This window comes from Papio anubis, chromosome 1, assembly GCF_008728515.1.
Source record: "Papio anubis isolate 15944 chromosome 1, Panubis1.0, whole genome shotgun sequence".
Lineage (NCBI taxonomy): Eukaryota > Metazoa > Chordata > Mammalia > Primates > Cercopithecidae > Papio > Papio anubis.
This window is the reverse complement of record NC_044976.1, coordinates 205471166-205483549: the sequence shown is the minus strand read 5'-3', so window position 1 is coordinate 205483549 and position 12384 is coordinate 205471166. Positions and strand designations below refer to the sequence as shown.

Sequence of the window (12384 nt, the reverse complement as noted above, 5' to 3'; positions counted from 1 at the left end):
TGTTCATTTCAGCCCCTATCAGTGGCCACGTAACCAGGGGGATGACAGGTTAGCTCAGTTTCTTGCCTGGGCTAACCAGCCTTACATGAGTGGTAGCCACAGCCTGGCACCCAAAGCCTGGCGGCCATCTGAGGGCCGTGTTCCCAGAGTCAGCTGAATTCATCACCATGGCTGGGGTATTGGATGAATCCTTGGTTAGTATAATCATAGCTGGCTGTCTGGAGCATTGCTGGGGCCTCCATCTATTTTCTATAATCTGCAGAAGATAAGTAGTATTATACTTATATAACCCTCAAGATAAGTAGTATTATACTTATTTACCAAAGGGGGAACTGTGGCTGAGTAGTTGGATAACTTGCCCAAGACCACACAAGTTAGTAGCTAAAGGAAGCAGGATTTGAGCCTAGCTAGGTCCAACTCCAAAGCCTATGTTTGTTTACTCCATGTTACCCCATGATGGTGGCTGTGGTATTGTCATAGAAAAGGACATCACTCTCCTAGTTCATTTATAGTCTTGTGAGTGAATGACTTCCCTTTTAGTCCATTAAGCCCTAGATAATATTCAAAAATTCACAATTAAGCTGTAAATTGTTCAACTTTCCTTTGTAACAGTAATGGAGAAAGTAATATTTTTGAATAACAGCATATTTAAATATACTCTCAAGTTTAGGACTTAAATATAGGACTTGAAATTCTCAAGTTTAGGACTTGAGAATATATTTAATATTCAGAGACTCTCAGTATTCAGAGTCCAGAGATGTGTCTCTGTGTCCTTGTAACACGTATTTGGCAATCTAATGGGAGAGACTCATGTTCAGGGGTCCCAGGCTCAGCAGTTAACTCCAGGAGAGGTGGGGGAAGCACACGTTTCTTTGGGAGAAGGGTGTGGGGATCACTCTCTCCAGTTATGCACAAAAATTGTATTTAACACTACTTTTGGTATATAGAAAATTTGTTTTAGGCTGGGGCAGCGGCTCACACCTGTAATCCCAGCACTTTGGGAGGCCGAGCTGGGTGGATCACGAGGTCAGGAGTTTGAGACCAGCCTGGCCAACATGTTGAAACCTCGTCTCTACTAAAAATACAAAAATTGGCCAGGCGTGGTGGTGTGCACATGTAATCCCAGCTAGGGGGGAGGCTGAGGCAGGAGAATCACTTGAACCCTGGAGGCAGAGGTCGCAGTGAACTGAGATCACACCATTGCACTCCAGCACTGGGCGACAGAGCAAGACTCCATCTCGGGAAAAAAAAAAAAAAAAGAAAAATTTGTTTTAAAATTATCTATTGTTAGGTGAAAATGCTATTTTATTATAGTCAGTAATGTTTGAAGAGGTTTAAAAAAAGCCTGCATTAAAAAAAAAATTTGCTGCAGATATTGATGAATGTTCAGAACAACCCTCAGTGTGTGGGAGCCACGCAGTCTGCAATAATCACCCAGGAACCTTCCGCTGCGAGTGTGTGGAGGGCTACCAGTTTTCAGATGAGGGAACGTGTGTGGGTAAGTTCTCCAGGTAACTTCTCAAAACATTATTCACATGGTGTGCATTAGCTCTTGTGCAAAAGGTCTGGTTCCAGGTAAAAAGGAGTCTGGTCAAGTTGGAAGGAGCTGGGAAGGGTAATTTACAAAGATGAATCAGACTTAGCCCCTGCCCTCCAACTATCTGAAGAGTCACAAGTACAGTGAGTAAGCAACGTTATTGCCTACACTAGTAATACCATTGCCTCTCCTGTTGCCAGCTTTTGCATTACATTTGCCTCTTATAAACTTCTTTTAATCATTTTTATTATGCTTTTAATAACTATAAAGCTATTAGACATGTTTCTTCCAGTAATCAGTAGTCTTGGAATTCATATTGAGGAACCACCTTATAGGTACTTTTGTATCATTACCTATCTTAGATTGAATTCTACCTGAGTTACATCTGAAATTCCAATTGGGGTCATTCTATTTATGGATTTTAATTTTACCAACCGCGAGCAGCAGCATAATTTCTTAGCCTTATTGAAGTAAGTTGCAGCTGTTAATTAGGCTAATTATGCTCTTGCTGAATGATGATTTTGGTGGTGATGAGGATGGGCCAGCCACAAACAGCCAGATTGTTTAAATTCTTTCTCTTTTTCCTCTTGGTGCACTTTGACCTGGTCATTCAAGATTCTTGAACAACCAAGACCAGCATGTTCCCAGGTCTGGAGGGTGACATGTCAAACGGGCATCTGAACTCAACATGTCTCCCCAATTTAAAACAGATTCCTCCTGTACCATGTCAGCAAACCATCTTCTTGCCTTTCCCTCACTGTTCACCAAACCCTAGAATATTTTCTTTTTGCTCTGTCTCAAAGCTTGGGTAAGGCTGCCAAGGTCCTGGGGTGAGGTGGTGTCTTGAGGGTGGGAGGGAACAGGCAGTTCTCATATTTTGAGTGTGACCCAAACATCTGTGAGCTCAGGGAGGCCAGTCCCCTCTGCACAGTTGAGATTTTCACTCTGCTAAAGTTACTGCTGCTGCTTTTTTTTTTCCTCAGTAAAGAACATCAGTTTCTGTGTATTTGGCATGATTTCTTTCTCTGCTGCTTGAGGCTAAGGAGATTCAAAAGTTTAGTTTTAATGACCATACCATTTACATTACACTTCAGCTCAAGCTTGGGCAGTGGATACTTTATCCCTTGCGTAATGATGTGCACAGTAACTGAGATCTATCCTGGGACACCTGTGTGAAGCATGGTGACCTAGGTTTCTGGATCCAGTCATTCCTGATGTCCACACTCACTGAAGGGGCAGGGTGGGGTGCAAGACAGGTGCTGGGCAAATGTCTGCTTCAGACATTTACTTCTGAGGAAGGCACCCTCTCTGGGGCTCAGTTCCTCGTCTGTAAAATGAGGTGATTAGACCGGATCATTGGTTTCCTGTGACCCATGGAGCTCTTGGAGGTGCCTCCAGAGCTGTCAAGGAGGACACAGGCCAGCTGTGGGCAGGCTCTCATCCTCTCCCCTGATCTCTAGCCTCCTTTTTTTTTTTTTTTTTTGAGATGGAGTTTTGCTCTTGTCACCCAGGCTGGAGTGCAATGGCGCGATCTTCGCTCACTGCAACCTCTGCCTCCAGGGTTCAAGCAATTCTCCTGCCTCAGCCTCTCGAGTAGCTGGAATTACAGGCATGCACTACCATGCCCAGCTAATTTTGTATTTTTAGTAGAGACGGGGTTTCACCATGTTGGCCAGGCTGGTCTCAAACTCCTGACCTCAGGTGATCTGCCTGCCTCAGCCTCCCAAAGTGCTGGGATTACAGGTGTGAGTCACCATGCCCGGCCTATATATTTGAGGGAGAACATCTTCACCCCTTTTAATTGGCTCCTTTGAGACTCACTGTGCAGAGAGAAGGCTCACTGTAGAACCAAGTCTGCCTACATGCATTCAAAGAAATAACTCTGGCTTGTGACTGAGTAATTGAGTGGTCATTCTATCTCTCTTAGAATTCCTTGTTAAAACAGTGTTGTAGGTTGGAAGCCAGCACTGGGAAGGTTACCCTGCAGGTCAGAAAGGGGCAAGGTGAAGAAATAGACAGGGCAAGGTGTGCTCTGCCAACTGTGAGGGGCTGGCGGCTCAGGCAGGGTTGTGGGCTGGCCAAGGGGAGTTATCTTTTCATGAGGATTGGTATCCATTATCGGGGAAGGGATGTTTGTGGACTTCCATCTTTGGCATTTTCTGTAAACTCATGACTCTCTTTGCCCCCGGGTACCAACTTTGCGGTTAATTGAAATGTGCAAAACATGTTTTTGTGAAGGAAAGATGGGCCTCAGCTTGCCTGTAAGTCACCTTGATGTGAAGACGTAGACACCCCTCTCAATGGATATAGCCCTGTGACACTGGGCTGGCATATAGAGTGTGGTGAACTTGAGGTCCTACTTCACCTGCCCTGGGCATCTTGGTGCAGGGCACGATGGCATGCATCAGCTCTTCTCTCGAGGCAAGAACAGGGCCAGGCTTAGGCAAAAAGCTGCAGCAGTTAACTTCCAGTATGCCAAGCACAGAGAGGCCCGTAGATGGGACTGTGATTCTCTTAAGAGTCCTGATGATAGAACTCATGGAAGGAGGGCTGAGGAGTAGATGAGTGTCACAGAGGCTAGGTGACAATGCCCCATCTTGTGCTGCTACCTCAAGGTGGAAGGCAAGTGTTGAGGTCTACAGGGTGATTTTCAACGGCTGGTTCAGTTACTCTGGGGTTCCTAAGGCACCATTGCATTTTGCTTCTGATTTTCTAAAAGCATTCAGAGCCAGGACAAAGCCCCATCCTCCCAATGTCAGAACACACATCTTTCCCTCCCAGCAGGTCTTGGGTAGCTGGATTATCCCAGATGAAGGAGGACTCATGTTTCTCCTTCATGAGTCTTCCTAAGACTGATTTCAGTTTGTCCTGCCTTAAGTGCAGACAGACAGAGAAAGAGAGAGAGAGAGAGAGACGGAGAGAAAGAGAGAGAGCGAGAGAGAGTTGGGAGTAGGGGGAAGAACATAAACCTCTGAGAATTACACAATTTGTCTAAGGACGTGTGGTTGACCCATGGTACCTGATATATACCAAGGCTGCCTACTCCAAAGGCTCATAGTCTTCTAACCATAACCATACCCATCTCCTTGGCTTGGAAACATTTATTTGTCCTTCCTTGGTGGCAAGTGGGTGACTGACTTGGGCATTTGTAGTGAATGTTCCACCTGTCCAGGGTGGGCCAAGGCTGAAGATACCACGTGAAAGTCTCAGCTCCTTCCCTCCAAGTGGTCTCGACAGAGTTGCCATCAGAAGCGTGGAATCAGCAGATGTCCCACCCCCATATCCAGATGAAGGGAAAGTTGGGTCCTGGGGACCCGTGATGGGGATCTGGTTTGGAGAGTGGCCTGAGACAGACCCACAGAGTGAAACTGAGGTCAAGCCAGGCGGAATGACCAACCACGGTGTTAGTCAGTCAAGACCCATCAGAGGCAGAACCCAGGTGGGAGGAAACAGTGAAGGCAGTGGTACCAGCCCAGTGAGGAGTGGGGTGGGGATGAAGCTGTGGACATGCCTAGGGGTCTAGGGTCCAGGCATGGTCCCTCTTTATAGAGCTGGGAGGGGCACGTGGCCTGCTCAGATGACTTTCTTCCTAAGACTGTGCATCAACCTTTTGTTCTGAAGCTGTCGTGGACCAGCGCCCCATCAACTACTGTGCAACTGGCCTGCATAACTGCGACATACCCCAGCGGGCCCGGTGTATCTACACAGGAGGGTCCTCCTACACCTGTTCCTGTTTGCCAGGCTTTTCTGGGGATGGCCAAGCCTGCCAAGGTACGTGGTTGCTCTGATTTTCCCCTGTGTGTAACCTGAGGAAGTTTCCTAGGTGGTACCTGGCATGTGCCAATCACCAACTCACTCCCAAATAAAAGAAAGAGTTCTTCTGTCATCTCCATTGAGTTAATGAGTTGCTTTTCATATCTCTCTAGTAGTTTGAACTATGCATTTTCTTTCGGGGGCTGTTGTCATTGGTGACTGTTTTGTTCTAGGTGACTAGTTCATTCAGGTGACAATTAGACACCTGCTCTCTGCTCGGAACTGGGGATATTTTCTGTCTTTCATGAAGAGACAAACTCTCCTTTTACCTGGAGGACATGCATGGAGCTTAAAGTCCATCCATTTATTTAATAAGATGTATTAATATATAGTCATTCAACTGGCTTGTTCTAACCTTCTCCTTCAAAAAAGCAAAGTTATCTGATTGAATAAATGACTGCAGGTCAAAGAGTAAATGACTCAATGTAATTCCTTCAGACTTGAGCTTCTTGGCTGCCAGGGTGCTCTTACAGGTAATTTTAGGTAAGATAACCCATGAATAGAGTATCCTGAATCTCTTGGTTTGCACAATCACTTGATATTATACCATAGAGTATTTCTAAAAAGTCCCAACTAAGATAGAGTTTCTGAGATACTTTCTCTTTATTACTGAACATGTGGGTGTTTTCTCACTTTCTCTCAAGTAGTTAATAATCTGTTGGTCAACACTCAGACAGTTTTGAAGCTCTCATTTATGACAGGAGGGATAATTTTATAATGCAAATAGATCCTATCTTTTCCCCGTTGTAAGGTTGATACAAGCATTCTTTTCTTTCTTTCTTTCTTTCTTTCTTTCTTTTTTTTTTTTTGAGATGGAGTTTTGCTCTTGTTGCCCAAACTGGAGTGCGGTGGCGCGATCTCAGCTCACTGCAACCTCCACCTTTGTTGCCAAAGTGAAACACATTTGTAAGTGCAACAGATAGAAATTGGGGAGTCAGTGACTTGATAGTTAATGTTTAGTGAGTTTTGAAATACTCTTCCCAGATCAGAAGCAGGTTCCCATAGATTTGAGTAAGTGGCTTAAATTATTGTGTAAACTCCGAATTCCAGAAGAAATCTCATTGTCCCTGGGCCTGGTGGCTGTTTTACAGATGTGGATGAATGCCAGCCAAGCCGATGTCACCCTGACGCCTTCTGCTACAACACTCCAGGCTCTTTCACGTGCCAGTGCAAACCCGGTTATCAGGGAGACGGCTTCCGCTGCGTGCCCGGAGGTAAGGTTGTGGGACATCTGGAGTTGGCAGCCCATTGCCCTATCCATAAATCCAGAGCTCATGGCCCTGGGAGAGAAGGTGAGGTGGGAAAGTAGGAGGCTCCATGGAGAGTTCTAAGAGTTGTTGAGGTGGGAGATCAGAGCATGGACTGCAACACAGAGCATTCTTTGAAATGGTAGAACATCAGATGGGAACATTGCCTGTAATCCCAGTACTTTAGGAGGCCAAGGTGGGTGGATCACTTGAGGTCAGGAGTTCGAGATCAGCCTGGCCAACATGGCAAAACCCTCTCTCAACTAAAATTACAAAAATCAGTCAGGCGTGGAGGCACGTGCCTGTAATCCCAGCTACTCCGGAGGCTGAGGCATGAGAATCGCTTGGACCTGGGAGGCAGAGGTTGCAGTGAGCTGCAATTGAGCCACTGTAGTCCATCCTGGGTGACAGAGTGAGACTGCCTCAAAAAAAAAAAAAGAAAAAAAAAAAAAAGAAAAAAGAATGTATTTGACACCTTAGACTGGAGTTAACCAATTGTGTTATTGATTTTTAATTACTGCTGATGTTGTTGGTCAGATACATTCATGCCACTATAAATGTTTTCAATTAGAGATAAGTAAACATGTTCATCTCATCGCTTTTTAAGCAGTTAAAAACCATTTAAATAACCATCCCCTTCACTAGTCTGTGAGTGCATTGAAGACCTGTGAGCGCATTGAGGGTGGTGCAGCTACACTTTATTTTTTTGTATGTTTCCAGCACCCAATGGAGTATTTGGTATATGGTGGGGCTCACAGCTGTTTATAGCTGTTGAAGAAATAAGTGAACGAACCAGCTCCACTCCTCCAAAAGCATTTGGAAATCTTTGTTTATCTTCACTCTCAGTAAGACTAGTTTTTAGAGTAGCTGTCTATCAAAAAAGAGAAAATATCAGATTAAGATTTACATTTTAATGTATAGTAGCACAAATTGTTAGTCTAAATTATTTTTTTCTGCTTAAAATGGGGGTTAGCAAACTATGGCCCATGGGCCAAATCTGGCTGGCTGTTTTTGTAAATAAAGTTTTATTGGAACACATCCATGCTTATGTATAGTCTATGGCTGCTTTCATGTTACAAAGGCCGAGTTCAGTAGTTGTGACAGAGACTGTAAGCTCTGCAAAGTCTAAAAAGCATAAATAGGCCGGGTGCCATGGCTCTCACCTATAATCCTAGCATTTTGGGAGATCGAGGTGGACAGATTACTTGAGTCCAGGAGTTTGAGAGACCATGCTGGGCAACATAGCGAGACCCTGTTTCTACAAAAAATACAAAAATTAGCTGGGTGTGGTGTGGCACACCTATAGTCCTGGCTTCTCGGGGGGCTGAGGTGGGAAAACGGAGCCAGGGAGATTGAGGCTGCAGTGAGCCAAGATCACACTACACCCCAGCCTGGGTGACAGAGTGAGATCCTGTCTCAAAAAAAAAAAAAAAAAAAAGTATAAATAGCCTACTATGTGGGCTCTTGACAGAAAAAGTTTGCTGACTCCTGGCTTCAATAAACCCAGGCAAGGCAACCTTTTGTTCCTGAAATTATGGGAACAAATACCACCACTCATAGATTTTAATGGGCGGGTTACATAGAGAAGAGTGTATAATCATTTGAGTCAAGACATTCCAGCCACTATTAAAAATGACTAATATTCATTGGCCAAGCGCGGTGGCTCACACCTATAATCCCAGCACTTTGGGAGGCCAAGACGGGCGGATCACGAGGTCAGGAGATTGAGACCATCCTGGCTAACACGGAAACCCTAAACTCTACTAAACTCTACTAAAACACAAAAAAAATTAGCCATGCGTGGTAGTGGGCGCCTGTAGTCCCAGCTACTCAGGAGGCTGAGGCAGGAGAATGGCGTGAACCCGGGAGGCGGAGCTTGCAGTGAGCCAAGATCACGCCACTGCACCCCAGCCTGGGTGACAGAGCAAGACTCCGTCTCAAAAAAAAAAAAGTGACTAATATTCATTATTTCCTTAGGCTTGCTTCACATCTCCAGTTTAAAGAGAAGCAGATGTTTCCAATTTTGTTTTTTTGTTTTTTTAACCTGACTTTTTGTCCCCTCTTGAAAACTCTGTTGACTAAACAGAAACAGATCCAGACGTGTAGGCTGGGATCTAAAGATGGGACAAAGATAAAATCAATAAGGGCTGCTTGCCAGGATCGTTTATATATTGGATCTTGTTCCCTTAAGAAGTTTAACATTTGGTTATATACTGGAGAGAGTGTGCATTAGAAATGTGTAAGAGTGTTCATTGAGTATTGTTTGTAATAGAAGAAAATCTAAATGACTGCAAACAAGAGGAACAAACAGATGACTTTTGGTATAATCCATACAATGAAATAACATATAGCAGTTAAAATGAATGAACTAGAGTTCAGGGGTAAGTCTCAAAAACATAATGTCGAGCAAAAGAATTTATAAAAGGATATGTATAGCATGGCCCCATGTGTATAAAACATAAGCCTATGTGAAAATATACCTACATGTGTTATGTTATGTACATACATAAGAAAGCTACAACATGCACAGTGAATGAGAAATGAAAAGTTCGGGATAGATGTTACCTCTATAATGGGAGAGAGGGAATTGGGATTGGGGAGGGATACATGGTATGTCTTAGTCTGTTTGGGGCTGCTCTGGCAAAATACTGTAGACTGGGGGTTTATAAACAGCAGAAACTTGTTTCTCATAGTTCTGAAGGCCGGAAAGTCCGAGATTGATGTGCTGACAAGTTGTGTGTCTGGCGAAGGCCCACTTCCTAGTTCACAGACAGCCAGACATCTTTCTGCAATGTCCTTATATGGTAGAAAGGGCAAGGGGTCTCTTTGGGGACGCTATTATAAGGGCACCACTAAGGCCATTCATGAGGGCCCCCCTGTCATGACCTAGTCACCTCCTGGTGGCCTCACCCCCAATGCCATCACCTTGGGAGTTAGGATTTCAGTATATGAATGTGGGCGGGAACATAAACATTCAGACCGCAGCACAAGAGCTGCATTTGTGTTTCTAAAGTTTTATTTTTCAGTCAGAATATGAATACAGATATTTTCATCATATTATTCTAAATTACATATGACTAAAATACTTTATGAAGGCCAGACACAGTGGCTCATGCCTGTAATCCCAGCACTTTGGGAGACCAAGGAGGGTGGATCACCTGAGGTCAGGAGTTCAAGACCACCCTGGCCAACATGGTGAAACCCCGTCTCTATTAAAAATACAAAAATTAGGCCAGGTGTGGTGGCTCATGCCTGTAATCCTAGCATTTTGGGAGGCCAAGGCGGGCGGATCACCTGAGGTTGACAGTTCAAGACCAGCCTGACCAACACGGAGAAACCCCGTCTCTACTGAAAATACAAAATTAGTCAGGCCTGGTGGTGCATGCCTGTAATCCCAGCTACTCGGGAGCCTGAGGCAGGAGAATCACCTGAACCCGGGTGGCAGAGGTTGCGGTGAGTTGAGATCACACCATTGCACTCCAGCCTGGGCAACAAGAGTGAAACTCCTTCTCAAAAAAAAAAAAAAAAAAGTTAGCTGGGTGTGGTGGCACGTGCCTGTAATCCTAGCTAATCAGGAGGTTGAGGCAGGCGAATAACTTGAGCATAGGAGGTGGAGGACGCAGTAAGCCAAGATTGCACCAGTGCACTCCAGCATGGGTGACAGAGAAAGACTCCATCTCTAAATAATAAATAAATAAATAAATACTTTATGAAACATTACAGGGAGAAAAATAATGCATAGTGTCATTGGGTCTCCTGGTGCCTATCATAGTGAAGGACAGGGATCATACAGCACTTATTTGGTACTTACTGTATACAGAAGGGGCTAGTTTCCAAAAGAAAACTAAACTGGCTTTGAAGGTAAGCCAGTTAAGATCATGGCTACTGTAACGTCAACTGATAACAGACAAACTACAAGAAATGGTGATTTGTTCCTCTTTGTCTCCTGCACGCTGCTCCACATCCTGTGTATGGATTGTAAAGTTAGTTTAGTGGCTTGCTGTTCTCACTTTCTTTTAAATGGAATGTTGAAATAGCAAACAATAATCTAGAAAATATCAGATTGAGAATACATGTAGTAGCAATAAGTATTGCTCCATGAAGCAATGCTTGTATGTATATTTGTGTATGTGCATGGGTAGTGCATGCCAGCATATGTGCGTGTGTGTGCGTGCACATGTGTATGCGTGTCTAAGTGTGCATGGGCTGGTGTACTGGGATGCTGAGTAAAATGTATTTCTTTCTGTGGATCATGGTTAGAAAGTTAGAAAGTCACCATATTAGTTCTCTATTGTTGCATAACAAATCATCCCCAAAGCTAGCCACTTAAAACAATAAACATTTATTTTCTCACAGTTTCTGTGGGTCAGGAGTTCAGGAACAGCTTTCCTGGGTGGTCCCTGGACCCAGGGACTCTCATGAGGTTGTTGCTGAGACATCAGTCGGGGCTGTGGTCTTCTGTGACGGCAAAGAAGGAACCCCGCTGAAGGACCCGCGTGGTTGTCGGCAGGCCTCGGTTCCTCGCAACATGGGTCTTTCTACAGGGATGGCTAAGTGTCTTCAAGACCTAGCAGCTGGCTCCCTCCAGAGCAAGTCAAAGGAGAGAGAGAGAGAGAGAAAAAGAGAGACTGACCAAGATGGAAGCCACAGTCTTTTATAAACAGATCTTGGAAGTGACAAGTATCGCTTTTGTTGATACCATCAGTCTCGGGCCATCCCTCTTGCAGTGTGACAGGGGTCTGCCCAAGTATGGAAGACCAGGCAGTGGGGAGAATGAGGGCCATCTTGGAGGTCGGCCACCGTAGCCACTGACCCTGACCTTGCCTGGACAACATCTGAGAGAATGTAACTGGCTAGGTTTTTGTAACATAAGGGAGTTTATTAGAGGATCAAAGAAAGGCATACAATGTCTTGGGCTAGAAATGTAAAACCTGGTCCTTAAGGGCAAATACCAAGCCTGGAGATGTTGGGTCACTTTGCTATACCCTTAGCACCAGCATTCTGCATCTAGATCTGGCGCCACACATCTGAGGCAGGAAGAAAATGAGATTTCAGGAAGCAGGGCTACAAGGAAAGATGAAAACATGCAGGATGATACAGCTCAAAGGACAGAAAGCTGAGGAACAACGTAATGTGGCTTCTGTTGTTTATATTATAGTTTACACATGTTTCAAGCAAACCCAGTGTGAAAAAACTAGAATTTCCTAATTAGAGCTGGAAGGGACATTAGAAAATGTGTCATTTATCCTATTTGTTTTACAAATAAGGAACATGAGGCCTGAATAATTTCTTAGTTTACAGAAAAAGGGTTCTTGAATCTTATTTTTTTTTAAGAGACAGGACCTTGCTCTGTCACCCAGGTGCAGTGCAGTCATAGCTCACTACAGCCTTGACCTCCTGGGCTCAAGTGATCCTCCCACCTCAGCCTCCTGAGTATCTGGAACTACAGGTGTGCACCACCATGCCCAGCTAACTTTTTATTTTTTCTAGACACAGGGTCTCACTATGCCCAGGCTGCTCTTGAACTCCTGGCCTCAAGTGATCCTACCACTTTGGCCTCCCAAAGTGATGGGATTATAGGCGTGAGCCACTGTGCCCAGCCAAATTCTTTATATACATATACGTATCTTTGTGTTAGTCTGTTCTCGAGTTGCTATAAAGAAATACCTGAGGCTGGGTAATTTATAAAGAAATGAGGTTTAATTGGCTCACAGTTCTGCAGGCTGTACAGGAAGCAGAGCCTGCACCGGCTTCCTGGGAGGCCTCAGGAAGCTTACAATCATGGCA

General features: G+C 44.6%; 1 protein-coding gene across 1 annotated transcript in view; it reads left to right on the top strand.

Moving 5' to 3' along the window:
- The window catches only part of NID1 (nidogen 1), a 95757-nt gene that overhangs the window by 50878 nt on the left and 32495 nt on the right, over nt 1-12384 (top strand). The window contains exons 10-12 of the mRNA XM_031659706.1: nt 1373-1498; nt 5159-5308; nt 6442-6564. Of these exons, the coding sequence (XP_031515566.1) occupies nt 1373-1498; nt 5159-5308; nt 6442-6564 (399 nt within the window). The remainder of the gene's footprint in view (nt 1-1372; nt 1499-5158; nt 5309-6441; nt 6565-12384) is intronic.